The 26,269-nt window shown below is 46.3% G+C and overlaps 1 protein-coding gene across 10 annotated transcripts in view; it reads right to left on the bottom strand.

Annotated features, from left to right (window-relative positions):
• The window catches only part of ATP11C (ATPase phospholipid transporting 11C), an 895,731-nt gene that overhangs the window by 802,400 nt on the left and 67,062 nt on the right, over positions 1–26,269 (bottom strand). For all 10 annotated transcript variants that reach the window (XR_009557004.1, XR_009557005.1, XM_035126428.2 and 7 more), the window contains 12 exons: positions 24,915–24,986; positions 24,040–24,113; positions 23,001–23,104; positions 21,523–21,704; positions 20,101–20,355; positions 17,223–17,397; positions 16,283–16,385; positions 15,923–16,068; positions 14,265–14,324; positions 12,709–12,836; positions 8,457–8,592; positions 79–144 (listed from right to left, as the gene is read on the bottom strand). Coding sequence is in view for 8 of the 10 variants with exons in the window: in XM_035126428.2 (XP_034982319.2) it covers positions 79–144; positions 8,457–8,592; positions 12,709–12,836; positions 14,265–14,324; positions 15,923–16,068; positions 16,283–16,385; positions 17,223–17,397; positions 20,101–20,355; positions 21,523–21,704; positions 23,001–23,104; positions 24,040–24,113; positions 24,915–24,986 (1,501 nt within the window). In the remaining 2 variants the exon portion in view is untranslated. The remainder of the gene's footprint in view (positions 1–78; positions 145–8,456; positions 8,593–12,708; positions 12,837–14,264; positions 14,325–15,922; positions 16,069–16,282; positions 16,386–17,222; positions 17,398–20,100; positions 20,356–21,522; positions 21,705–23,000; positions 23,105–24,039; positions 24,114–24,914; positions 24,987–26,269) is intronic.

Raw genomic sequence — 26,269 nt, 5'->3', positions numbered from 1 at the left:
AAGCTCAGTATCAGGAACTCCTCTGTACAACTAAATCGAAAGGTGGCTTTAAAAAAAAAATCAAACGAGGACACTAACCTTTAGAGTGACGGTGAACACCAACACAGTAAAAATCATTGTTCCAAAACTCCAGTTCCCAGACATCTGAAAAACAGAGTTGGCTGAGATATTTGCCTTGTCCAGATTTTTGAAAGAGGGCAAGTGAGGAACTAAATAAATGATTACAATGAACTGAATAATTCATCCCCGCCCCACAGGAGCAAGATACTGCAATGATCATTAGAACATTTTCCCCTAACCAAAAAACAAACACCTTGCAGAGCACAACAAAATCATGGCTATCTGCCGCAATTTGCTCAATGGTTCTTTTTTTTAAAAAAAGGAAAAAGAGAAAAGAAAATGCAACCATGGTGGTCTCCTGCTTTAAAAAAAAAACCCAACAACAGCCACAGGTGTGAGGAAGCAAGGTTGGCATTCCTTTCCACAAAGGTTTATGTTGGCTGGTAAGGGGTCTGGTTGAAAGAAACTCTGAATGTTTTGCGGTTGTATGACAGAAGGTACAGTCTCTGCAGAGGATTCTGGGTAATGTTCCACACATGCACTCAGTTGAGGAGAGGGCAAATTAAAACAGCAACAACTGATCAGTGTTTTGCGATCATGGGATGATCTGCATCACCCCTGCCTTCATGGGGTGTGGAATTCAATATGGTGCTAAGTGGAGCTCCTCTACCACTCTCTAAAGCAGATTTAGGGGGTGCAGAGGGCGCACTGTTGGGGTCCCATTGCGTGAGCGGACTTTGCTCTGTTCACACAACTTAAGTTGAATGCCGTCCCTAGGATCCAATTCCAGAACCTCTGGTTCAGTGCTAAACAGGAGCTTGGTTCAACACCCACATGGACAAGCCTTTATGTGTGGACTGCTATCCCACCTTTTTCACGCATCTCCTTCTTTCTTATTTTTTGGCTCTACCCGCACCAAAGAAAAAGCAACAGACTGTGTTTCAAAGTCAGAATGATGGCAACAAATGGGACAATTTGCTTACCAAATTCTGTCAAGGTCTGAATGCATATATTAAAACAGAAAGTGACATGTAAAAAGTTTTTTGTTTTGTATTGTTTTTTAAAAAAATGTTTTGCATTTAATGACAAACAGGCACAAAGTCAAGGTGCAGAAAGCCAGGGAATGTGATTAAATGGACAACAAGAAGCAACTTTGCAGGAAGGAGGAGGAGGAGGAGTTTGGACTTGATATCCTGCCTTTCACTCCTCTTAAGGAGTCTCAAAGCAGCTAACAATCTCCTTTCCCTTCCTCTCCCACAACATACACCCTGTGAGGTGGGTGGGGCTGAGAGACTTCAGAGAAGTGTGACTAGCCCAAGGTCACCCAGCCGCTGCATGTGGAGGAGCAGAGACACAAACCCGATTCCCCAGATTACGAGTCTACTGCTCTTAACCACTACAACAAGGACACAGCAAAGTAGATCTATGTGGATCTCCCTTTTGGAAGCTGCCAACCGCTGCTGCTTCTGAAAAACACTGTACAAAGGAGTTTATGGAACATTGCAACATCTGAAAGAGGCTTTGATTCACTGTTAAGAACAACCTTTGCACAGAGGCCACAAATAAACAGGTTTGGTAGAAAAGATGCATCACTGCAATGGTCAAATACATAATTTACAATTAACATTTACACAAAGTCACCTAAGGGAAAACAAAGACACACAGAAGATTCCCCACAGGTTTTTAAAGTGGTAATTGCAGCTGTTGGTTGGGGGAGATGAACATTCAGATCAAGATATAGCACAAGGGGAGAGGTTTTGTAATCCTCCCCCCCTCCCCCAATGCCATGTCTCCCTATTAACTTGCACAAATAAAAAGCACACACAAAAAATGAGTACAGTACACTGTCCACTCCACTCATAGGGGGAGTTAATTGAGAAAACAACACAAGATGACAGCAGCAATTAGAGATATCCCGATACAGAAAAGTAAAGCAGAATGGAAATATGTTGAAGAGTATTTAAAAAAAGAAAAGATAAATACAAATTTGGTGATATGCTTCGAGTAAAATACATATAGGATGAATAACAAACGGATAATAAATGGAGGAAAGGTCAATTTAGTAGATAATGTGGGGACAGAGATAAAGCAGGATAAGGAAGAACTGACAAAGGGAAGTGATGTTCAAACAATAGGAAATGCTCTTTTTTTTCTGTATTATATTTCTATGTTTATGTATGTGTTGTTTCTACCTGGTATGTATATGTACATGTATATGTACACATATCCCATATGCATGGGTGTATATATATATATATATATGCTATATTCTCTCTCTCTTTTTTATTTTTATTTTTTCTTTCCCCCCCTTTTCTTCTACCTTTCTTCTATCTTACTGATTTATGTTTTATGATTTTGTTCTGTAACTTTGATATATAATTTATGATCCATGTTTTATGATCCTGTTTTGTAACTATAAAATACGAAATAAAGGTTATTTAAAAAAAATAAAAAAAGAGAAAACAACACAAGGAGAAAGGTTAAAAAACCCTCCTGTGGACAGCACAGTACTAATCTTCAATCCCACTTCCCAGCTATTCAGTGCTTCCACTACAGCTTGGAAAGTTGTTTGTATGGATGGAGCCAAAATGGCGGCGGAGGCAGTAGCTTAGTCAGAGCCTCCCGCCTTCAATCAAGTTTTTAAGCAGTTTTTAGTCACCTTTTGATCCTAAGTTGACACTTAAATTGTTCATTAGTTGCCTTATCAGTTTGTCTCCTTTTGTTTTTAGTTTTGTGGTTTTATTTTATGGTTTTATGGCTCAACTCGACTTAGCGTAATCACTGAACGCCGAGTGAAGATTGATTGCAGCCCTGGCGATTAACTTGCAGTTTCGTCTTTATTCACTGGCTGTTTTTCCTCCACCTGTTAAAAGACCTGGTTTTGACTCGACAGAACTTTGTTAATTCCTTAGAATGCCTGTTAGAAGGAAAAAACGAAGCAAGAAGAACCAAAACAGCATAATTGGGACTCATAAATCCTCTAAAGCTGAGAAGCGGTCGAAAGCGAATACCATTACTCCTAACCCTGAAAGAGAGCAAACTGTGAGTAATGATGTCGGGAGATCCCCCCCACTCTTTTCTCCAAGGGAACGAGATGACCTGACTCCTCTCCTCTCAAGGAGGGTTGGAGATGATTCAATCCAGAGGATAGGAGGAGGAGAGACTCCCCTTACTCCAAACGCTGACCCACCCATGTCTTTGGAACAAAACAGCAAAAGAGCTAATTGCCAGCAGATTCCAGACATGCACCCTTACCAAGAAATTTGCATGATGTCTGCAGAAACTATGGTCTTAGTTCTCCAAAGACTGAATGAAATTCTCACAAAAATAGTTAATATAGAGGAGAAATTGGATATCTGCCCTCCCTTTACAAAGCCCAGGCATAGCTATGTTAACGATTTGCCAATACAAGTCATGGACCAAATAAGGTCCTGCCAAGTTCTCCAAAAGAACCAGATTATGCTTGAGATTCATCGCAATGTGTACAGGTGGACGAATCGCAGGTCAATTACAACATCCTTATCCCAGCTTTTGAACTGCCATTATAAAAAAGTAGACCTGGAAAACTTCCACTTCTTGCCCAACACAAGAAATGCCACACGTTTACTTATGACCTTTAGTAAACCGGCATTCCCATCCCGACTTATGGAGATGAAAAACATCCTATGGCGGTCTTACTCTCTCCACCCGGTAAGGGTTTTCAAAGATGAAGTAGTGAGACAGTTGGTCCCTGACAGAGAATCAAAACAAATGCTGAGAAGGGAAATCAAACTAAACAATAGAGACATCATAAATACGAAAGAGGAAGAGAAAGTCGTGAGCTCAGAAATACAAGAACTGAAGAGAAGATTATTAAGCATAAAATCGGAGATTTCAATTCAAAGTATAAGGACACTACAGCCTGGAACACAATATTTAAATATGCCCAACAACTTTCCATCCCAAGGAAGGACATCGGTCCAACACTCGGATCTCTTCCTAAGTGATAGCAATGAAGAGGAAGAGCCTGGCGACCATGATAACTCCATGTTAACAACTCCCAAAGAACTTCAGGTTGCTGATAGACTCTTGATCCAAAATACTCAGGCTGGTCCTTTGCTTAATACTCCCAAAACCCACGAAGACAACCGTTCCTCCCCATTCCATCTTTGGCAAGATAGGACAGATGGAGTTCCTCAGCAGGAAGCTGGCTCTCTGTTGGCGAATGATCCCCATTTTATAGCACATGCTTCTTTAATATTCCCAAAGGCCCAGAAAGAGTTAGCAGCCCCTCGGTCATCCCATGAGCAAGAAAGGGATTGACAGCTAGTGGGCCATTGTGGGGCCGCCCTCCTTACATGGGGTGCTGCGGGATGGGCCATACCTAGTGGGGATGTTTGTCCAGCTGATTCCATACTCCATCATTATACCCCTCCGACCCAAGAGACCTGGCCCAGGGATGACTGGTTAGTGAGGGGATACCAGTCCTTTATAGATGAGGCCAACATGGGGTTTGGGATCACCACCATGGAAGGGCGAGGGAGGTATGGCGGTGGGGGTAGATTTTACAGGCGAAGGGTTTTGAGATGTGGTGATGCTCGAATCCCTTCCAATCTTCGCCCCATCCCGAGGGACGAGGGTAGGGCGAGCAGGGATTACCCACCTCCGTCACTGGTGTTGTGCAATGCTAGGTCTATAGGCAATAAAACCGCCACTATGAGAGACTTTTTCATCTCATTGGAGGTCGACCTGGCTTGCGTGACTGAGACCTGGGTGCGTGTGGGCGAAGTAGTTGCCCTGCATGAAATAACACCCCCGGGCTTCTCCGTCCTCCACCAGTCGCGGACTGTGGGTCGGGGGGGAGGGGTAGCGCTGTTAATCCGGGAGGATTGCTCTTTCAGGGCTCTGCCATCACCATCAATCACCGGCATTGAATGTGTTGGCCTAGTGTGGGGCACCAAGGGGGGCTTGGCTGTCTGGCTGGTGTACCGACCACCTAGCGCACCAGCAGCCACCCTGTCGGACCTGCTGGAGGTGGTGGCAGGCTGGGCCTTGGAGTTCCCTAACCTACTGGTTTTGGGGGACTTCAACGTCCATGCAGATGCCACCCCCTCCTCACGGGTTCCGGATCTGGTGTCTTCCATGGCGACACTAGGGCTCTCCCAGTTTGTTTTGGGTCCCACACATCAAGCAGGCCACACGCTGGATTTGATCTTTGGTGCGGGTATAGACGTGATCATGTCCCCAACTGTGGAAGTGCCATGGTCTGATCACTACGCTCTGAAAGCCAGGATTGACTTCCCGCCCCTCCCCTGCTTGGGTGGCGAGCCTATTTGGGCTCGCCCGCATAGGCTGATGGATCCTGATGGATTCCGTCAGGCCTTGCGGGACCCTGCTCCCCCTGGCGGCTCATTAGAAGAGCTGGTCGAGAACTGGAACAACCGGCTCTTGGCGGCCATCGATGAGATCGCACCTAAGCGCCCTCTGCGACCCCGCCGAAACCGGGCCCCTTGGTTTACCGAGGAGCTTCGGAAAATGAAGCGGGACCTTAGACGGCTAGAGCGAGTATGGCGGCGTGCTCACGACGGAGCCTCAAGAACATCTTACAGGAAACTTATGAAAGCCTATGAGATGGCGGTGAAAGCTGCAAAAAAGTCCTACTTCTCAGCTTCCATTGCATCCGCTAGCTCTCGCCCAGCACAACTTTTTAGAATAATCAGGTCTTTAACAACCCTAGAGGAACAGCCAAATTTAAATACGAATTTGACCCATAGCTGTGAGGCATTTGCGAGCTTTTTTGCGGAGAAAGTCTTGACACTCCGCCGTGACCTCCCTGCCAATTTGGATACAATAACGGAACTGGAGGCCCCTCGACTGTCTTCGAGTTCAGTATTGGACCAATTCGATCAGATACTCCCTGCCGATGTAGACAGATTCCTCCGGGCTGGAAGGCCCACCACTTGCTCCCTGGACCCGTGCCCGTCTTGGCTGATTAGAGCGTGTCCAGATGAGGTACGGGCCCCCCTGGGTGAGATCATCAACTTGTCCCTGGGCACAGGGACTTTCCCAGAGGAGTTGAAGGAGGCAGTGGTGCGTCCACTCTTAAAGAAAACATCTCTAGATCCTTTAGATCTATCCAATTATCGCCCGGTTTCGAATCTTCCGTACCTGGGTAAGATAATTGAGAGAGTGGTTGCCGAACAGCTTGGTAGGTTTCTGGATGAAACATCAGCTCTAGATCCATTTCAGTCCGGCTTTCGCCCTGGTCATGGGACCGAGACAGCTCTGGTAGCCTTAACAGATGATCTCCGTAGACAGCTGGATCGAGGTGGGTCGGGACTGCTGATTCTTTTAGACCTGTCAGCAGCCTTCGATATGGTCGATCATGACCTTTTAGACCACCGCCTTGCCGACGTGGGGATTCAGGGCACAGTCCAACAATGGCTGCGTTCCTTCATCTCAGGTCGGGGACAGAGAGTGGCGCTAGGGAGGGAGTTGTCGCCGCGGCACCCCTTGGTGTGTGGAGTCCCGCAAGGCGCAATCCTTTCCCCAATGCTTTTTAATATCTTTATGCGCCCCCTTGCCCAGATTGTCCGGAGTTTTGGGCTGGGTTGTCATCAATATGCTGATGACACCCAGATCTATCTGTTGATGGACGGCTGCCCTGCCTCAGCCCCGGACACACTCACCAGGTGCTTGGAAGCTGTGGCTGGATGGCTACGTGGGAGCCGACTGAAGTTAAATCCTTCGAAGACAGAGGTCCTCTGGCTAGGTCGGGGCGACATGGGGTTGGGGGGCCAACTCCCATCTTTTGCAGGGGCTCAATTGGTACCAGCGCCTTCTGTCAAGAGTTTGGGTGTAACCTTTGACGCCTCCCTTTCCATGGAGGCGCAGGTTGCATCCACAGCAAAGGTGGCATTTTTCCATCTCCGCCGCATCAAGCAGTTGGTCCCTTACCTCTCTCGCCCCGATCTGGCCACAGTGATCCATGCGACGATCACCTCCAGGCTTGACTATTGTAACTCGCTCTACGCAGGGTTGCCCTTAAAGCTGACCCAGAAACTCCAGCGGGTGCAGAATGCCGCGGCGAGGCTCCTTACAGGGTCCCGGCCGTGGGATCACATTCATCCAGTGCTTTACCAGCTGCACTGGCTCCCGGTGGAGTACAGGATCAGGTTTAAGGTGCTGGTTTTGACCTTTAAAGCCCTATGCGACTTGGGACCCTCGTACCTACGGGACCGCCTCTCCTGGTATGCCCCGCGGAGGACCTTAAGGTCCACAAACAATAATATTCTGGAGATCCCGAGTCATAAGATGGCTAGATTGGCCTCTACTAGAGCCAGGGCCTTTTCAGTACTGGCCCCAACCTGGTGGAACGCTCTTTCCCAGGAGACCAGGGCCCTGCGGGATTTGTCATCTTTCCGCAGGGCCTGCAAGACAGAGCTGTTCCGCCGGGCCTTTGGGTTAGACTCAGCCTGACCCCTGTGTTTTTCTCCCTCATGGCTTGGATTTATGGCCTACTTGAAATGAGGCTGCACTTTAAATTTTAATACTGTATTTTAATCTGTATTTTAACTAATTGTTTTTATGTTTTATTGTGGTTCTGTTGGTGTCAGCCACTTATGGCCTACTTGAAATGAGGCTGCACTTTAAATTTTAATACTGTATTTTAATCTGTATTTTAATTAATTGTTTTTATGTTTTATTGTGGTTCTGTTGGTGTCGGCCGCCCTGAGCCCGGTTTTTGACTGGGGAGGGCGGGGTATAAATAAAAATTTATTATTATTATTATTATTATTATTATGTCTGTATGCATTTGGAAACCTCTTAAGATACTGTCAGCAAATTCCACATACTGGTTCCTGAGACCAAGGAACAGGTTTGGATGCAACTGGATGCCATTTTGGAATCAAGATGGTTGATGGAGCCTTTGAAAACTTCCCCGATTTCAATGGCCAGTTTAAAAACTATACTCATTCATTCCATGCTTGAATGTAAAATAAAAAATAAAAATACCCTGCAAAGCGGTTTACCTCACACTTTGGCACAAATGCTTAATGGAATGAGGCTAGCATCCTAAGAGCTGGCTGAATTTCACATTATATCCAATGGGATGTTTGGATTTTTCTCTTTCTGGGTAGATCTGAATGCTCCTTCACAAGCTCTTTTGGAAGGAAGGAAGGAAGGAAGGAAGGAAGGAAGGAAGGAAGGAAGGAAGGAAGGAAGGAAGGAAGGAAGGAAGGAAGGAAGGAAACATTTCCTGCCACAATCACACAGAGTTTCAAAAGTGGTTTCCCGCATGACAGGGGGATGCTCTTTTAGATATACACATCTGATGAGCAGATGGAATGAGTTGCACCATTCAGCAACTCCAGGCACAGCCTGATTTTTGGTTTAGCAGGATTTGTTCCTCTTACCTTTCCATTGTTCTCTATAGAAGAGTTCATGAAAAAAAAGTAAGTCCCAAAGAAAAACACACAGCCATCAAAAAGGCCCAGGAAGGTCCAGTATAAGAAAGGTTTCAACTGCAACATGGCATTGTCGGAAACGTTCCTGCCAAGGAAAATGTAACAGAAAGAAAAGGCTTTTAAAATGTGTTCACAAAAAGCAAGGTGTGTGTGTGTGTGTGCATGTGCACAATTGCCCGATGGTATTCTGCAGGACCTCAAAGCAGGCAGGAGACCAAAAGGCGACCTTGAAGATTACAACAGCAGCACAATCCCTACACAACCATTCAACCTCACTGGGTGATATTCTGGATAGTTACGTTCTTCAAGCCCAATCCAACCTCACAGAGTTGTTGTAAAGATATATTTTATTTTGGGAGGGGGAGAACCTTGAGCTCTTTAGAGGGAACATAGTATAAAAAATACAATAAATAAAATCTATGAAATCCCCTTCCTGCGTTAGAAGTGGAAAAGTAAGCTGCATAAGACTAGCAGGTTATGAAAAGAAACAAGAAGAGTTAGTTTGCAAAGACGGTAACAAGGTGGCTGTATAACTTTCAGACACTTCTCTCCACAGGTTGGCATTCCGTTTCAGTACTTATTCTCTGCCCAGTCTGGGTCTTGCTCTTCTTTTGTTTGGCCTGACAGAATCATCTTTTAGCCAGCCACATTCTTCAAAAAGAAGTGAGGAGAATGACTGAACTACTCTGGCTGCATTGCTCTGGTGGCTTAATAATAATAATAATGAAAAACACAGATATGATATTTGAAACTGCTTATCATTCCTATGTAGAACGTCCTTATCATGTCCTTATCATTCCTATGTGCAACGTAAGACATGGGCTCCCTCTGCTGGGCTTGAAACACACTCTCTTTCCAAAAGGGAGTTCTTGAAAAGACTGAAAAGGGAAATGCAAGGAATGCAGTGTGACAGCAACAGGATTTAGCCCAGGCAGCAGCCGGCCATCAAGGTCAGACTTGTCTTCCCTGACAACTGCTCTCCACAATCTCACCAGAGGAAGGGGAGGGGTCTTTTTACTTCCACATACCAGCACAGAGGTACTTGACTGCCACGGCCTCTTGCTGCACAGCAGATGGCATGCAAATATGGCTATTACAATAGCAAAGATCAGCTAACACAAGTTGTCTTTCATATTTCTTTGTTATACAATAAATAGCAGACAAATTCTTATAGGGATCAAGCCCCCTTCACTCCCCCCCTTTAAATTCTGTTTCTTTCCCAATTCCAGCTGTTCTGCTACACCTACCCTGGCTCATCTTATTATATTTGTTGTCAGGGCCGTCTCTAGGCCCAGGTCCGGTGGCGCGGGGCACCGCTGCGCCCGCAGAGAGGTACGGCGGAGGCAGCCCAGGCACGCCTCTCAGCTGTTCAGTGGCTTCAGGCCGCTCTCCGAAGGCGCGCGGGCCTGGGGCCACCTCCGCCGCGCGCAGGGGCGTCGCAACAGGGGGCGGGCAGCGCCCCCTGGCCCAGGGCCGGCCCTACGACCAGGCTGGGTGGTGCAGGGCACCAGCCCTCCAGGCAGCAGCCACACTGCATGCTGCGCCTGCCCACCCGCCGCACTGGTAAACGGGGCGGGGGGGCCGCCGGAGGGATCCGCCGCACCACGGTGCCAGGTGTGCTGAAGACGGCCCTGTTTGTTGTTGTTGTTGTTCTTTTATTTCTACCTCGCTCATCTGACTGAGTTGCCCCCTCACTCTGGGCAACCTCCAACCAAATACAGCAACACAGTAAGACTTCAAGCATTAAAAACTTCCAGATACATGGCTGCCTTCAGATGTCTTCTAAAAGTTGTGCTCTCCTTGACATCTGAAGGGAGGGAGTTCCACAGGGAGGGTGTCACTACCGAGAAGGGTGATATGGGCCTTGGGATATATGAAATTGGATTGGTATGGTACGGTATGGTATGGGAGTCCCATTCTGGGCTGCTACAGTCAAGCAGGTTCAGGCCCCACTGAATTGGGCATGTGGTTAAGTACCTCCCTCTGAAAGAATCAATGGGGTTTAAAAGTGCTTAGCTTTGACAGGGCCACGATCAGGAATGTTTTACTTCTGGAAACGTGCATGGCGCAGAGAAAGGCGAAGCTACCTTCCCTCTCGTGTTGTTTTGATAACGCAGGGACTATTATAATAGCAGGCTGGGCTAAAGCCCCTCTCCCACCTGCTACGGCAACATCGTTTCACAGGCAAAGCCAAACCAGGCAGAGCTGCGCTAAGATTTAGGAAAGGCAGTGTGCTTCAGGACAGACAGTAATGATGGCAGGGCTAACTATCCCATTGAGAAACTGTAGGGAGCCCACTGTTGCAAGCCCCGCCTGGGATTCTGCTGTTGGACCATCCCGCCTGCCCAAACAGCAGTGATAAACTGCCTAAGTAGCAGAGCTGAAAATGGGAGAGTTGAAAAAGGCAGCAGCCTGCAAAACCACTTTGTATTCAGGGGCACATTTTCAGCTGATGAATATTCAAAGCAAGGCCACCTTATTTTTTTGCAATTAGCTTGTTTTCCTTACTCTGCTCATGCAATTTACGATCGCCAGGCAAGCACAGGAGCTCAATAAGCTTCTATCAAGTTATAAATAGTGGCAGAGGGGAATGCTGAGGCACTTGGCAAAGGGAGAAGTGGTGCAGGGGGTGGCTTGTCCCATTCTGGAGCAGCTCCGCTTCCATGCCTCCAACAACCACCCACACAGCCTTTTGCTACATACACAAATCTTTTGGATACAAACAAGGATGTTTACACCAGCATCAAGCACACAAAACTGGTAACAGCAGCTGGCTTGCTGGACCAGGGCCAGAGGAAGATTTTCATTTGCCGGAGCAGGTTAGCAGAGCACTCCACAGATGCGAGGCTAAGCATCTGTTGCTGGACAGTTCAGGGAGAGATGGCGAGACAGCCACTGACAGGGGCTTTTCCAGGGACCAGCTTCCAGCAGCACCAATTCTCCCCTGGTTTGTATCAGCGGTGAAGACTGAGAAGCAACAGCACGCTGAAGGTAACCAGAAGGTATTAATTGCTGGAACTGGGAATCCTGGTAACGGCCCAATCATCACTGCAGTCAGAACTTTCTGAAAGCACCCTGAGTCAGGGTAGTCAAAAGACCCACAAGCACAGGTCTAAAAAAATTTTTTTGATACTCCAAAGCTTTTGATTTATGGATCTGCTGTGCAACAGACATCACATGCAAGTGAGGGGGGGGCAGGTGGGGACCATAGTACTCAGCCAGCATCATCAACTAGCAACCCTCTCCAGCAATAATTGCTATCTCCAGTTCCTTACTCTAAAGCAGCGGTGGAGAACCTTTTGCAGCAGACAGGCCAGATCCTGCATGTCTTGCCTCACTCCCAAAATATTAAAGACAGAAATTCTTGCGTGTATGTAAGAAAGAGATCTTTAGCCAGGGAAGTAACAGTACAGGCTGAGCAGCAGCACTCAGGAGTCACAATTCAGAAGTTCAGGAATCAGGAAGATCTGGAAGGAAGCAACTGTCCCAAGCTGCAAAGGTGCAACTTGCTCATTTTGTGAGAATGCCAGAATGGAAAACAAGGGCTCCACTGGGGCTCTCTGATCTCCCCCAGGAGGTTGTTGGGGAGGAAGCAGCATCCTTGCTTCTCCTTTCTGAAGCAGGTGGAAGTTGAGGCACATTGGGGAGAACCTCCCCACCAGCCATGCTCCCCCAAAAATGAGCGCCACCACCCGAGTTTCTTCCTGCTCATGTCAGGATCTGCCCACCTGGCCCCAACCCTGACAGAGCGACAGAGCTCATCACACTGACCCCTGACGGACACTCTGCCCACCTGTCAATCACTGGAGGTGACCATAATATCAGGAAACTAATTCTTCATTTATAGTGCAGCTTGAGCCAAAGCTTCACAGCAAGCAGAGATCCAAGCTGAGCAGAACTAACGTCAAGCCCTGCTTTCTTTAGTGGGAGGGAGGCTAAACTATGGAATTCTCCCCATGGTGGACTCAGCAGCCCAGCTGACTCCAGCAGGGCTTGCTGTCACTGCTGATAAAAGAGTGGGACATAAATGCCATAAACAAAGAAAAGCAAATCAGAACATTGCACCTGGGAGTGGGGTTGACTGCCTAAGGCTACGGGCAAAGGGAAGGGAATGTTGGATCTCTGTCCACAACCCAGCTCAACTTCTGTCACCAGCAGCCTAGGGCAGATAAAACAGGAAAAGCGCTGATGGGTTACTTACAGGTATAGTTTTGGGAAGGCCATCAGCGTGTCAATAGGGACGTGTTGCTCCAGCAGACTGTAGGCCACGATTGGCATAGATGTAAAGCAGATGTTGAACATGGTAAGGTAAGCGGCATCGTAGAGAGGCTTAAAAGACAAGGAAGGGAGAAGGGGAGTCAGAAGGAGAAAGCAGCACCATTGTTTGCTCCTGCCCTCTCCAAAATACTCATGATGCTGCTGCCCGCTGCAGCAGCCTCCCCTACAGTTAAGGCTTCAAGGCTTCCAGAGGCAACTGAACCTCAGGTTTAGCAAAATGCACTTGATTGCAAACCAGGTGGGAAAAGCTTTTATGCAGTTTTGGGGCACGCTTCCTGCTGGCTTTAGGCTGCCAACATGCCATTCTGGACTTCTGGTTTGCAAGAGATCACAGTCATAATGCAATGTTACAGGTTCAAGAAGAGGGGCGAGTCCTACTCAGCCAGAAGGAACATGGGCGGCAAGGGCAAATCCTGCACTTCTTAGAACTGTAAACTCAAGCATAACCTCACTCTGAACTTCTACACCAAACACAAAATTGAACTGTTGTGGGAGGGGGACAGTAACCACAAGCCAAAGAGGGAGAAAAGAGGAGAGTCAAAGGAAGCAGGCTCATTAGCAGAATTGGTTACGGCAAAACCAGTGCTTGAATGGAACACTTGAGAAACTGGGTAGTTTGTGAGCCTCTGGAGATGAGCCAGCAATTCCACAAACAGGGGTTGGAAGTGGGTTTCGAGTACCACAGAAAACATTTTGAGGTGCAGAGGGCAGGAAACCAAACCGTTAGATAGCAGTTGCAGATGCTTGCCTGCTTGCTATGACGGTGACAGCTGCCAGACAGTTTCACTTTTGATTAATTTAAAAAGCTGCACACCCAGATGGCTTCAACGGCTTTTTTGCACAATGGAACTACCCACCTGCCCCTGCCCCTTGCAAAGTCCTTTATTTAAAAAACCTCCAGCACAGGAGTGTTCCTGGCGAAGGTCGTTGGCTTGATTGGCAAGTGCCTATGTTTCTGCATTTTGCAAGGGGTGCGTGAAGAAATAAAAGCAGGAGTGGAATAATGGTAGAGGGTGATCCAAAGCTGAGTGGTTTACAGAGCAGAACAAGAGAAGACGCACGAGGGAGCCAGCCGTCTTGCCACTGGACCTTTATCCCAACTCCTGCCCTAGTGTAGGATGGGAGGTCACTCATCCCTTCACAATATTTATCTGTATCTATCTGGAAATCCAACTGGAGTAAAAGGTGCCTCCTGTGCTGTCTTTGCTGCAACTGCAACACCAAAGTGGTCCCCTCGAGGGTGCAAGCCTAGGCAGGGCGTATGGAACAGGTGGGAGGAAAGAGCATTTTTCTCTAGTAAGCACTGAAAGGAACAAAATAGTTTCATATAATTTGATAAAAACAAGCAGTCTGAGAATTCTGGTCGCAGAAAAGGAGGTAGCACCATAATAAAAAATTAGCAGGCCTAGAACTTCAGCTCAAACTGTGAGTCGCGATTCACTTCAGCTCACAAAGTCATCACCGATAGCAACAACGTACCTGTTGTGAAAAGCCACAGAAGAACTGGTACAAAAATTGTGGGAAAATGAAGCAAAGATTCTAAAAATGAAACAGAAAAGCAAAAGCCATGTTACTCAGGAGACCAAAGCACTTTATTAATTTATTTTAATTTATACAGCCGAGAGCACTGGGGACCCACTACAAAACCGTTCTTGCCCTTTACAGATTTGCTGACAAAGCTCTGCTCCAAATCCTCACTTCAAAAGAGCAGCAACATGTTTTGCCCTCCCTCCCAGGAGGTGCAGGGTGGCATATATGCAGGTGATCCCATTTTATCCTTGGAGTGGGCAGCTCGCCCCTAGCATCACAAAGCAAGCTGCTTCTTTTTTTGTGCTACCTGTTTTGTCTTCTATAGATCCTCTAGTCCAACCCCCTGGATCTCAGCAGTCTTTTAAAGGCTACAACTCAATAAAACAAATTTAAAAATCACAATCACAAATGTAAAACAACAAATTCAGAAGAGCCTTATTTGTTTCAGGTGTGTGTGTGTGTGTGTGTGTGTGTGTGTGTGTGCTGCATCACATGCTTACTGCCCATTTTCCTATCCACGAATGCTCTACAGAAGAGCCATATCTTTACAGTATTGCTGGAAGACCAAGTGGCCAGCCTCTCTTGGAAGGGAATTCTGTCACGATGGCGCAGTGATTGAGAAGGCCCTAGCCTGTGCACCCACCCATGGCAATACAGAGGTCTTTGTTGCCCAACTGCCAACCCATTAACACACACCTCCTCTCTCGGCATGCATACCAACAACCATGGTAAGACAGGACATAGGAAACAGTCTTCTACCAGGTCAAACTGTTTGCAAGCCTAGCCCAATACTGTCCACGCTGGGTGGCAATAGCTCTCAAGGGTCTTGTAAGGGGGTGGGCTTACAGGGAACAGCCACCCCTCATCAAATCCAGCTCTTCGAATGGCTTGGACAACAGCGGAGGGACAGGAGACAGGAAGGAGGAAGTGACCGGAGTGGGCCAGGGCTCAGAGCCCTACCTGCAGCCTGTGATACCAGCAGGGAAGGAGGGGCCAGCAGAGAGTTCTAGTGGGGAAACAGCAGAGGGGCGTCCTTTCAAATTCACCCCAGAACTGAGGCGATCAGCGGCTCGCAAACGCAAGGGGAGGAGATTAGGGGTCCCCAAACTACTCTGCTGGGGGAGGAGCCAAAAAGCGTCATTGGGAGAATCTGATAGTACTGAGTAGACATGTTTTCATGAAGCTCTTGCATTGTAAATAACTTTCATAATAAAATTATTAAAGACAAGATGGTTTGGAGTGTCGTTGCTCAAGGGTAGCCAGCAACAGCCCTGACAGGTCTCAAGCAGAGACTTTTCTCATCACCTGCTATCTCATAGTTTAAACTGGGGAGGTCGGAGATTGAATTGTGGGTTCCCAGTGTGCGAAACACTTGCTCCATTGCTCAGCTATGGGGCTGCAAAGCCAGGAGTGGCTGAAGGACATAAGAGGCCAGAAAGAACCGACATATCTGTAAGCCAGGATGGGTGCCGTAGGCCACTCATCTAGGATCAGAGCTTTGGAATTTCCACCTCCCCTGAAGCCCACCAGCAGTTCATCTTGGGATTAACCAATGATCGGGAAGTGACTAAATGCACCCCCCCCCCCAAGCAGATGAAGCCCATTACCTTGTAGAAGAAATACTGTACAAGGTGTGAGATTCTCACGTAGTACAAATGCCCATGAGCCAACAGCAATTTTTTCAAGTCTTTAAACTTTGGGATGGCATAGTCACTGTTCCGGCATGCTTGGCGGCCCTCTTTACCTTTGATACCTGGAAGCGGAGATGGAAAAATAGGTGGGTGAGGAGTTCCCTGGCCAATACATCCTGAATAAAAACCCCAGCTGCTCTGCCTCCCCCACCACCACCACCATACATACGCCTCTATCATGCTCCCCCCATTCTTAGATTTCTCCACCACTCACCCTGCAAGACAACAATACTCCAAATAGTTGCCCAAAGCTATGCACTTCAAGATATGCCTCACCTATGCCCACATGAGCTTCCAAGATCATGCTGACATCATTGGCCCCATCTCCCACCGCCAGGGTTATTGGGCTGCCCTTCGAACACTTAACCATCCGAACAATCTAAATGGGCAAAAGAGAAGAAATAAAGGCAGACTGAGGAGAAATGAGTAAAGTCTATGAATCTGTCCTGTGCAGCTCACAAGTATTACATTTAGTATAGCTCAAAAGGGGGGCTGGATTTGGACTTGAGACCCAACTGGAAAAGATGCCACACACACACAAAAAGGTCCTGCTGCTGCAAGTGAGAATTTACTTCCACACCTCCTGTTTGTTATCCAGGTGAGGTAATTTATTACCAATCTTCATCCAACTTATAACCCTTTTACTGTTAATATTTATTACCTGCCCGTCGTTGTCATCACCTTTATCACATTTTGATTTGGTTTATTAGATGCCACTTTTCATTCAAATGAATCCCAAAGCTGCTTGCAACCAATAAATAACAAGAGCAAGATAGAACATCATATCAAGCCCTTCAACAGCAAGTCAGAGATGCATTGCAGCAATCTGAAATTGAGTAGTCAAAGCAGTTTCTAAAAAACTGCAAACAGGTGGGGGTCCTAAAACACAACACTCCTCTCAGTGCCAAAGGCTGGGGTAAAGAGGTATGTAAACATACCCTGTTTCTCCGAAAATAAGACATAGCCATAAAATAAGCCATAGCAGGATTTTTAAGCATTCAAGGAATATAAGCCATAGTGATAGGCAGTATAACCTTGTAGCTTAAACTGTACCATATTTAATAAAAAAATAAGACACCCCCTGAAAATAAGCCAGTGTGTTTTTTTGAGGAAAAATAAATATAAGACGGTGTCTTATTTTTGGAGAAACACGGTAGCAGTTAAAACGCAGTGGTTCTTTTGTTGGTCAAAGGTCCTGCATCACACACACACACACCTGCGCTTTCTGCAAGGGAGCCATCCGACAACATAAGACTGCTGTACACTTCAGGCAGATCTGGAGGAAGATGCTTTTGTAGTGGCTGGAACGTGAATCTTGGGAAGGGTTCAGTATCAGGGCCAGGGTGGCACCGTCAATAACCAGTCCATACTCGTGACTTAGTGTCCAGCTTCTAAAACAGACAACAAGCCTTGCAATAATTATATACACCTCTCCTGACATAGATCCTGGAAGAAGATACAGTGTGGGGGGGAGTATTTAATCCCCTGCTAAATTTGCCCATTTGCCCTCTGACGAAGAAATGATCAGTCCATAATTTTAATGGTAGGTTTATTGTAGCTATGAGAGACAGAATAACAACAGGAAAAACCCCAGAAACCCAGAAGACAAAAGTCAGAGATTGATGTGCATTATATTGAGTGAAATAAGTATTTGATCCCCTATCAACCAGCCAGGTGTCAGGCTACCTGGTATCTTCACTGTATGTAACGAGCTGAGATTAGAAGCACCTGCTGTAAGGGAGAGGTCTTACCTGTAATCCCAGCTCATTACAGTACCTGTAGAAAAGACACCTGTTGACAGAAGCAATCAATCCAGCAGATTCCAAAGTAGCCACCATGACCAAGACCAAAGAGCTCTCCAAGGATGTCAGGGACAAGCTTGTAGACCTGCACAAGGCTGGACTGGGCTACAAGGCTATTGCCAAGCAGCTTGGTGAGAAGGTGACAACAGTTGGTGCAATAATTCGCAAATGGAAGAAACACAAAATAACTGTCAACCTCCCTCGGTCTGGGGCTTCATGCAAGATCTCATCTCGTGGAGTTGCAATGATCAGGAGAACGGTGATGAAGCAGCCCAGAACTACATGGGGGGAACTTGTCAATGATCTCAGGGCAGCTGGGACCATAGTCACCATGAAAACAGTTGGTAACACACTATGCCGTGAAGGATTCAGATCTTGCAGAGCCCGCAAGGTCCCCTTGCTCCAGACAGCACATGTACAGGCCTGTCTGCAGTTTGCCAATGAACATCTGAATGACCTAGAGGAGAACTGGGTGAAATTGTTGTGGTCAGATGAGACCAAAATTGAGCTCTTTGGCATCAACTCAACTCGCCGTGTTTGGAGGAGGAGGAATGCTGCCTACAACCCCAAGAACACCATCCCCACCGTCAAACACGGAGGGGGACATATTATGCTTTGGGGGTGTTTTTCTACTAAGGGGACAGGACACCTTCACCGCATCGAAGGGACGATGGACGGGACCATGTATCGTCAAATTTTGGGTGAGCACCTCCTTCCCTCAGCCAGGGCATTGAAAATGGGTCGAGGATGGGTATTCCAGCATGACAGTGACCCAAAACACAGGGCCAAGGCAACAAAGGAGTGGCTCAAGAAGAAGCTCATTAAGGTCCTGGAGTGGCCTAGCCAGTCTCCAGACCTTAATCCTATCGAAAATCTGTGGAGGGAGCTGAAGGTTCGAGTAGCTACACATCAGCCTTGAAATCTTACTGACTTGGAGAGGATCTGCAAAGAGGAGTGGGACAAAATACCTCCTGAGATGTGTGCAAACCTGGTGGCCACCTACAAGAAACGTCTGACCTCTGTAATTGCCAACAAGGGTTTTGCCACCAAGTACTAAGTCATCTTTTGCAAAGGGATCAAATACTTATTTCACTCATTATGATGCAAATCAATCTCTGACTGTTGTTATTCTGCAAGTTGTGGGGTGAGGGAAATCAGGAAGGAACCAATACAGGGAAAAGAACATCGTAAGACAAGCCTGATGGATCAGGCCAGTGGAACCAACCAGTCTAGCATCCATTTCTCACAGCAGCCAGCCAGCTAGGCACCTCCCCACCTGTGATTCCCATAAACTGGTATTCAGAGACATATCGCTTCCGACAAAGGAGGGAGAACAGAGGCATGGTGGCCAGCCTTGAGGTACACAGAAGTGAACTTTATTTCAAAGTCTGGGCACTCTTTAAAAGAAACTTAATCCGGAGTCACCAGCAAATAGTGCTAAGGGTTAATTTGGTTGCATTCCAGAGCACCTCTTGGAAAATACCATATTTTTCGCTCCGTGAGAGACACCTTTTTTCCTCCTAAAGAGTAAGGGGAAATGTCTGTGCATCTTATGTAGCAAATGCACTGGACGGCAGCAGGACCCCCCGGCTGCCGCTGCACTCGCAAGCAGAGGGATGCCTCCGCTGCCAGAGCCATGGCTCCCGTCTGTCGTTTGCTGTAAAGCAAGCAAAGTGAGAGCTGCTTACACGCTCTGCGGCTCTCACTCTGCTTACTTTACAGCGAGGCTGGAGGAGGGAGGCCAGAGGAGGGAGGGACGGGAGCCATGGCTCTCATCCACCCCTCCTCCTGCCTCACTGTAAAGCAAGCTGAGCGAGAGCAACTTACACAGCTCCTGTCCCGGCATCTCCTCCTCCTCTTCTTGCTCCGGTTCCGGCATCACCTCAGAGACGAGGCAAGGCAGCTGCCCGCCACAGACACGCACAAATGTGAGCTCTCCCTCTCCCTTCCTTCCTTCCCTCCCTCTTCCAACTTGAATAAAATATTGGGGGGGGGGGCAGGTAAGCCCCACCTCACATACCATATCAGCCTTTCTCAACCTGTGGGTCCCCAGATGTTGTTGAACTAAAACTCCCATTGCCCCTAGCTAGCAATATTTTTTTCTCTTGTTTTCCTCCTCTAAAAAAACTAGGTGTGCCTTATGGTCAGGTGCATCTTATGGAGCGAAAAAACATGGTGATCGGCTACAGGATGCTCTTGGCTGAACGAAGTCCAGTCTCTCCTCTTTGGCTGTAAAGTTATCTCAGGGGCGCCTGTCTACAGACCCTTAGAAGCTGCCTGTTTCACACTTACCTCTTTGCACTTGGGGGCACGTCGCTCACCAGCTTCTTGTGATAATCCATGAGCAGCTCGTGCAGCCGGTCCTCCTTCCGGCCTTCCCCTTCCATGACTTTGGCCGTCAGGTGCAGCAACTCCGTGTTGGTCTGGAAGAGCTTGCAGGCATAGCAGGTGGCCTGAGCCGTCTCCAGCTTGTCCCCTGTCAGCACCCAGATCTTCATGCCCGCGGTGTGCATGGCCTCAATGGTTTCAGCAGCAAAGTCCTGGAGCCTACGGGCAGAGACACCTTTCACTTATCAAACGAAGCAGCTGGTGTGCCAAAATGTTCTTTGGCCTCTACAATTTTCTTTTCTTTTTTTAAAGAGAGAACTCTTTTGAACGATTCAGAATTCGTAGCGGGTAAAAAAGGATACAGGAGAGAGATAATGACACCTTCACAACCATTACTTAATTAACTGGAACCCAGTAAAACTGGTGGGGATGAGAAAGAGAAGATAAGGCATTTTCCAGTCAACAATTCCAGTATTACAAAAAAAGAAAAGACAAGTGTATGTTTTCCAGAAGAATTCACTCTTCCTTCTGTTCTAATAGTTCAGGGGCTGATTTCTGATTATACTTACTTTCTAGGCAGGCAGTAGGAATATGAGAACTGCCTTAGTGTTAGACTGTTGGTCCATGAACAGTACTGTTTACTCTGAACGGCAGAAGTTCTTCAGGGGTCTCAGGCACAGAAATGTCCTCCTCGTCACCTGTTCCCTGATCATATCTAACGGAGATTCCTGGGATTGAACCTGTGACCGTCTGCATGCAAACTACATTCGCTACCCCTTTAGTCCCGTGGCCACCACAAAAATCTGACATAAGGTTATCAGAGCAGCTGGGCCCTGTATGGCTGAGAAGGGAAAAGGCAGAGGAGAGCTGAAAGAGGAGGATAGGTTCCGAAGTTGCTCAGACAGGCAACAGAGATCAAAGCCTACTGGTGCACTGACACCTCCATGCTACAGTGTCCCTCTGGTCGCTAGGTTCCTCACTGGCATTATTTTTCCACCGATGGCATTTGGTGATAATATTCAGCAAAGTGCTCTCTTCTGGCTAGCTGGCATTCTAAACTGGTTGGCAGAAACACAACAAGGCTATGTAGGAGAGCCAGCCACCCCACATTCAGTGAGTGCATGAAAGAAGTGGGGTCGTGCATATTCACTATGCACTTCCATAAAATGTGAAAGGAGGCCGACACACATGGAGGGGGATGTGCATATGCACATCTGGGTTCTCAGTCAAGTGGTGGAGCTGTATGGATGCACTCTTTACCTTGGTGTTTAACAATAAATATGTAGCCTGCCTTGGGATCTTGCGGTGAAAGGCAGGGACAAAAACGTCACCCAATCTCCTTTTCCAAGTTGCGGAGGTCGCATTTCTTTTCCCGTGGACACTTACTTGTCTTCCACAGCAGTGGACCCAATCAAATGCATGTTCCTCTCAATATCGTCAAAAACCTGGGCCATCTTTGCTTCCCGGTCCTGTAGTGCCATCGTGGCTTCCTTAACCCGGGTATCAATTATTTGGTAATCATGGTGAGATAGTTCTTTGTAGGCCACGCAGAGAGTTCGATACCCATCCTAAGAAAACAAGCAAGGAAGGGCATTTTTCTAAATCTTGAGTCTCCCACCCAACGTCCCTCTAGAACAGCAGGCTTCAATTGCTCGCAAGCACCTGCAAAAAAAAACACACCAGACTCAACCTGCTGGGCCGGTGGTCATAGGCAGCCTCTCAAAGCTGCCTTAAAAAGATTGCTGGGTCATGGGTTGACGGCCATGATTCTCAGAGCCTTCCTTGCAGTAAATCCACTGGTGCTAAGTGTAATTGGTAGCAGCAAAGTGACCCTACAGGTGTTCAAAAACCTAAGAGTCTTGTGAGATCAGACCAAGAGATTCACTGAGTCCCAAGACCTTGTCTGAAAGTATGAGGGGGGTGAGGGGGGTAGCCACCTTGCTGAAGCTAAGCAGATGCAGGTCTAGTCAGTGCCTGGGTTCAGGAGACAACCTGGGAATCCCATGCACATCAGCTTGTGTTCCACAATGGAAAAGAAGTTTATTATCCACAGAATAAGCAAGGCCAATAAAGTTTCCCACAGTGGCCAGCCAGATACAAGTTACTTGCCGCTGCTCCCCAGCCAGTGTTCAGAATACTGAAGCTGGAGGCTCCCATTTAACAGCAGAAAATTTAAAAAGTTTAAGGTTGGGGCCACCAATATGAAACCCATTAAAACATGTGATTAGGAATAGGCAATTTGGAGCCCAATCCCACCCCTTGACAAATTAACATCACCCTTTTTATCAGTTGTTTTCTACCACACAAGCCAAGACACAAGGCTTTTGGAGATACCACCCCTTCAAATAGGGTTCATGCCATTAGTACTAATGGATTCACTACCAGAAAATGCAGAAACAGCCAACCAAATGGCTTTGGGAAGCCCACAAGCAGGACCTGAGGACAACTGTGCTCTCTCCTCCTGTGATTCCCAAAAACTGTTATCCAATTGCATACTGCCTCTGTGGAGGGAAAACATAGACAGCCTGGCTAGCAGTTGTTGAAAACCTTTCCGTCCATGAATTTCTCTAACCCTCTCTTAAAAGCCATACAGGTTGGTGGCCATTACTATTATCTTGCAAGTTCTGCACTATTTATCCTGAAGAGTCAGCAGTAAAGGTGACCCTGAAAGGGTGAGCTAGTGGAAAGAGCCACTGCCACCAGCCTTTGGGACTTTAGTCCAAACATGGTCCCTGTTAAAAATCAACAGCCAATCTGGGCAAAGCTTAACGGCATTTGGTTTTCCAAATGCCAAGATTCTGGACTATGCATTCTCTCTATGAACAAATCAAAATAACTCGAAAGGTCAAAGTTGGCAGGCTTACCAATGCATTGCGTTCTACATGTATCCTTGTTTTTTGGACGTCAGCTTCTGGGACCCTGGGGAAAATTGCAGAGTCTGCTCCCTTGCAGAACAGGTATATGCTTCCTAAAAACAGAGTTTGAAAAGGGATGGATGGGTAAAATAATCAGTGATTTGTAGGGCAAGAGATCTAGGTCATAACATAGAATTTGATCTCTGGGAATAATTATGGAAGAAAGATCTTCATGCTACACACTGAAAGAAAACTATATAAAAATAATACACAGAGGGTATTTAACCCTGAGTAGATTAGCAAAGATGTAATGATCTTAATCTGATTTGTGTTGGGAATGTAAAGAAGTAGCCACATTTTTTTCATATGTGGTGGTCATGCAAAACAGTTAAAGACTATTGGGAAATGATATACTGTGAGATGAAAAAATATTTTAAAAAACATTCCCCCCAAAACCAGAAGCATTCATTTTGGGAATGGTTCAGATGGAGGTACCCATGAGTCAGGGGAAAAAATTATTTATGTATGCAACTACAGCAGCTCGGACTTTGTTAGCCCCAAAATGGAGCATGAGAGAGGTCTCTAAGAAGGAGGAATGGCAACTTAAAATAATAGAACATGCAGAGTTAGCAGGCCTAACCAGTAAAATAAAGAGAACAAGAAGATCGAGTCTACAAAGGGGAGTGGAATTTTTTGTGGAATATCTGGAAAATAACAGTAAACAAGTGAAAATTTTAGCAGGATTAAGGTAAATTCTACAATATAATGTAGAATGAGGAAATATGATTGGGGAATTAAATGGTTTTAACAGAATATACATTAATTATGAGAAAATTAAAAGACCCATGGAAGAGGAAGTAGGGAAGTCAACGAATGTATTATTTTAATGATGGAAATGTGAATTTGAAAACTTAAATAAAAACTATTTTAAAAATAAGAAGGGATTGATTATTATTTAAAGCAGTGAAGAAGATAAACTAGCAGGCCGCTGCTGGAAAAGCCAAAATAATAAATTTTATGGGGAAGAGAGAAAAGAGCTTCAACTCACCATTGTGCGATTTCACGAGAACACTCATTCGGCGACGGACACAATCAAAATCCAGAACATTCAGCAATTCATACCTTTTGAGGCAAGAAGGACAAAGAGCATTTAGGGTCTTGGGAGGTGGCTGGGAAACTCAAACCACTTATTACCCTCCGACCCTACACAAATGAATCAAATAAGAGCCCTGCGTAAGCTTCAGTTAGCTGCTGCTCTGGAAAGGATAACAAACACTCTATATCTATTATGAAGGTATTTAGGGGTTGCAACTTGTGTAAATGAAAAGGGATGTCTAAGTCAAATCCACCCTCCTAAGGGATGCTTATCTGGCCTCTGGGAAGAAAGGGGCCATGTGTAAAGGCAGGAGGAGGGGCAACTGTTGAGCCATGCAGCCAGCCAACCCTTGTCCTTCAGCTCCTTCAATTGCCTTGGCCCACTTAAGGATGCCTCCCCCACCCTCCCAAAAAAGAGAAAACTGTTTTGACTACATTAATGATGTATTTTAAAAGATGCTAGTACTTCTGGGATTCTAATGTGGAGCCAGCAGCCACATGCAAGGCTGGAGCTGCCCCACCTCTAAGCGATATAAAAAAGAGGAAGGGGGATGCAGCCCACGTACACCTGCTGATCTCTGTACTGCTCTAACAGGTATCGGTCACAGCCCAGATGGCTCAACAGAAGCAGAAATGTGGAAAAAGAGCAATGGGAACCCTGGTGCTAAATTCAAGGAAGGCAGGTGGGTTTTTTTTTAATAAAACAAACAAACATGCCTCGAAATGAGCCAGTCACTTCCATCACCACCGCCCAGTATTAGGGTTTCCCTGACTAGGGCTTCAGCTGCCTTGCGTGATATCGGGAGGCCAAGCCGCGGTCGTGCCTACCTTTCGATTTCCTTTTTTCGGTTCTGTACATTCATGAAGTTATTTTCTTGTCCTAGAAAAGTGAAACCATACCTGTCAATGAACAAAAAGGACAGAATGGCGTTGAAAAAAAAAACCCAACACACACGCACTTCAGATTTAAAAAGAAACAAAAAACTGACAGAAATTAAAATGAAATAAAAGCCACGTGGAGAAAATGCTGTTTGATACTGCAATATAGGCAGGAGTTGTGTGAGCAGTTCCTTGCAAACGTAGGAAACCTGCACAAATAGTGCTGGACACAGAGTTCAACTTCCTGAGAAAGTATCAGGTTTGCTTTTTTGTTGTTGTTGTTGTTGTTAAAAAGTAGGTTTCTAGTTCTCATGGGTGAAAATACATTATCTGCCGAAATCTCAGAGAACTGACTAAGCTTTCCAATGACTGGTGAAAGGGGTGTCATATTCTTTAGCATTCCTTGCCCCTTCGTAGTTCAGTGAGAAGCATCAGAATTAGGCACATTTGCTCAATTTGAATTGCTTCTCATGTTTCAGAAACCCGGCTGAACATTTAGCGTCACAGGTTAGATCAGGCATCCCCAAACTTCGGCCCTCAAGATGTTTTGGACTACAATTCCCATCATCCCTGACCACTGGTCCTGTTAGCTAGGGATCATGTGAGTTGTAGGCCAAAACATCTAGAGGGCCGCAGTTTAGGGATGCCTGGGTTAGATGCTGCAAAACAGTCTTCTGCAGGCAATCCCGCTGCTAATTTTCAGGCGATACTTGAAGACAATTTCATGCCAACAGGCCTATTTATTCATTTTTTTACTATTGTTCTGTGTTGTTTTTATTTTCTGAACTTGTTGCACACTTGTGCACTGGCATTTTATGTGAGGTGGTTGTCTATAAATATTTTTAGAAATAAATAAAATGTACGCAAGATGTAGGACTGAGTTTGTGGGGGTGAAGGACTTCCAATCGCCCATAGATGGGTGTATGAACGTGTTTAAGCAATGGAATACAGGCAGCCTCTGATCCTTATATGTGGTTTGGGGGTGGGGGGAGCATGTTCAGAGATTGCTCTGCACATTTCTTCTGTTTTGCTTGTTTTTAACTTATGGACAATACGCTCTCTTGGCAAGCAGATCGTTTATTTTTTTTGTCCGTTAATGTGTTCCATTTTGCTGATGCCCCTGTTTCAGCTGCTTTGCAAAACAAAACTCGACTGAAGGACTTTTAAAGAATTTATCTCTGCTGTACGGAATGATCTTAAATTTTCTTTTCTTTTTTGGCCACAGTTGCAACACAGAGGAAAAAGTTGAAGGACTCTGGTTCAGCCTATGCTGACCTTAGAAGCATCAAACGCAACTTAAAACA

This window comes from Zootoca vivipara, chromosome Z (genome assembly GCF_963506605.1).
Source record: "Zootoca vivipara chromosome Z, rZooViv1.1, whole genome shotgun sequence".
NCBI lineage: Eukaryota > Metazoa > Chordata > Lepidosauria > Squamata > Lacertidae > Zootoca > Zootoca vivipara.
Note: the sequence above shows the minus strand (reverse complement) of the source record. Positions and strands in the feature narration are given on the sequence as shown.